Here is a 2,500-nt window from a genome sequence, read left to right as displayed (position 1 = left end):
TCTGTGTGTCTGTCTGTCTCTATGTCTGTCTGTCTCCATGTCTGTCTGTCTGTCTGTATCTGTCTGTCTCACCCTCCATGTCGTCGGCGAACTTCTGTGCGTTGCGGTTGACGTTGCGGACGCGGTCTGCCTGGATGCTGATGTCGGCCTCCACCAGCGCGTGTTTCTGGAGCAGGTCCTCTACGCCCAGCAGGTGTTTCCCGTAATCCTGCGAGAGCAGCAGCATCTGCACGGACACAGAGGTCAAAAGTCAGAACATCCTCTCAGGACTGACACATGCAGGATTTAACGCCAAAACATTAGCAGTAGTATCAAGTCTGATTCCACGGTGCAGTCTCAGCCAAGTCTCTGGATCAGATTCTCAGAAAAAGTCTGCTGAGTCACTTTAAAAACAGAAAACTAAAAGACAAAAGTGTTGAAAAAAGCAGCAAAAACTGTGAAAATAGCACAAAAACAACACTTAAAAAAATAAATAATAATAATGATAATACATTTTATTTATGGGCACCTTTCATAGCACTCAAGCAAAAATACAGTTAAAAAGGCAAATATAATAATAATAAGATAGTAATCTATCCATTATTTTGAAGAAAGTGGCAAAAAAGCATCAAAACACTGTGAAAATAGCACAACATTTTTAAAAATGACAAAAGTGTTGAGAAAAATGACAGAAAAAACTGAAAATAGCACAAAAAAACCACTGAAAAACGTCCGTGTTGAAAAAAATGGCAGAAAAACAGCAAAACACTGTGAAAATAGCACGAAAAAAAAAAAAAAAAACATTATAGAAAAACGACCAACGTGTTGAAAAGAAATGACAAAAGTGTTAAAAGAAAGCGGCAAAAACTGTGAAAATAGCAACAACAACAAAAAAAACATTGAAAAAGTCGACAAAACTGGGGAAAAAAGCAACAGAAACCGCTGAAATCTTGCCTAGGACACCAAATAGTTTCGGGCAGGCTGTGAATGGACACCGAGCTTCTGAATGCATCTGTGTTTATAGAGCCCCCCCCCACCTTCATCTCGTCCATCCAGTCCATGATGTAGAGCATCTCCTGGAAGACTCTCTGCAGGCCGAGGTTCATCTCCAGACGCAGCCGCCGCGCCTTCAGCAGCTCCAGCAGGTACTCCCACAGACGGATCACGTTGTCCTTCCTCGCCGTGATGCGTTTGATGTCGTGGTAATTCTCCGTCTCCATCTCTTTCGCCACGGAAACCACCGCCTGCGCCAGAGAGAGATAGACAGACAGAGAGAGAGACAGAGAGAGAGAGAGACAGAGAGAGAGACAGAGAGAGAGAGAGAGAGAGAGACAGGGAGACAGAGAGAAAGAGAGAGAGAGAGAGAGAGAGAGAGAGAGAGACAGGGAGACAGAGAGAAAGAGAGAGAGAGACAGAGAGACAGACAGAGAGAGACAGAGAGAGACACAGAGAGAGAGAGAGGAGGGATAAATGGACGACTAAAAGGACAGATGTCTCCTTGTTTCGAGTTTCCTACGCTTCCAAACATGTCGGAAAAACTGATTTAAATGTTTTGTGACATTCTTTATAAACTAAATCCTCAGCAAACCTGGTCCTACCCCCTTTATCTGTTTCTTCACACACACACACACACACACGCAAATACACACATGCACACACACACACACACGCACACACACACACACACACGCAAACACATACACACATGCAAACACACGCATGCACGCACGCACACAGACACACACGTGCAAACATACACACACATGCAAACACATGCGCACACACACACACACACGCAAATACACATGCAAACACATGCACGCGCGTGCAAACACATACACACATGCAAACACACGCATGCACGCACGCAGACACACACGTGCAAACACATGCACGCACGCAAACACATGCGCACACACACACACACGCAAACAACACACACGTGCAAACACACACACGTGCTAACACATACACACGTGCTAACACACACACACGTGCTAACACACACACACGTGCTAACACACACACACACACACACGCACACACTATCCCCTACCAGTGACCATGTTTCATCCGTCAGTTAAATAAAACTACGACAATCATGTTGTTCAGCCATGTTTGCATCCATCCCATAATCATGGACTCTTTAAATCAGAGTGTATCTGATCAAGGCTTAGATTATGATCAATGTCTGCACCGATCTAATCAATAGTTTCATCTAATTCTAACCTGAACTCGCTCCTCGTAGGCGGCGATGTCCGTTTCTATGGCTTCATGTTTCTTAGTAGCCGCTTCTACGGCCTGCAGGTCAAATCCAAAGTTATCCTGAGGAAAGGAAAACGAGGAGAAGAGAGAGGAACGGACATAGAGAGGGAGAAAAAGGAAAGGAAACAAATCAAGGAGATATGAAAGGGAGAAAAGGAGAGGAGAGAAGGAAGGAAAACAAGGAGAGAAAAGAGGAAAGTAAAAAAGAGAGAGGAGAGAGGAAAGGAGGTAAGGACAGAAAGTGTAACAAGGGAGA

The 2,500-nt window shown here is 44.4% G+C and overlaps 1 protein-coding gene across 2 annotated transcripts in view; it reads right to left on the bottom strand.

The window, feature by feature from the left end:
• LOC144532190 (spectrin beta chain, non-erythrocytic 1-like) overlaps positions 1–2,500 on the bottom strand; it is a 174,054-nt gene that overhangs the window by 58,035 nt on the left and 113,519 nt on the right. For both annotated transcript variants that reach the window (XM_078272808.1, XM_078272807.1), the window contains 3 exons: positions 2,209–2,304; positions 1,017–1,223; positions 73–226 (listed from right to left, as the gene is read on the bottom strand). In XM_078272808.1, coding sequence (XP_078128934.1) covers positions 73–226; positions 1,017–1,223; positions 2,209–2,304 — 457 coding nt within the window. The remainder of the gene's footprint in view (positions 1–72; positions 227–1,016; positions 1,224–2,208; positions 2,305–2,500) is intronic.

This window comes from Sander vitreus, chromosome 17 (genome assembly GCF_031162955.1).
Source record: "Sander vitreus isolate 19-12246 chromosome 17, sanVit1, whole genome shotgun sequence".
In the NCBI taxonomy this organism is placed as follows: Eukaryota; Metazoa; Chordata; class Actinopteri; order Perciformes; family Percidae; genus Sander; species Sander vitreus.
Note: the sequence above shows the minus strand (reverse complement) of the source record. Positions and strands in the feature narration are given on the sequence as shown.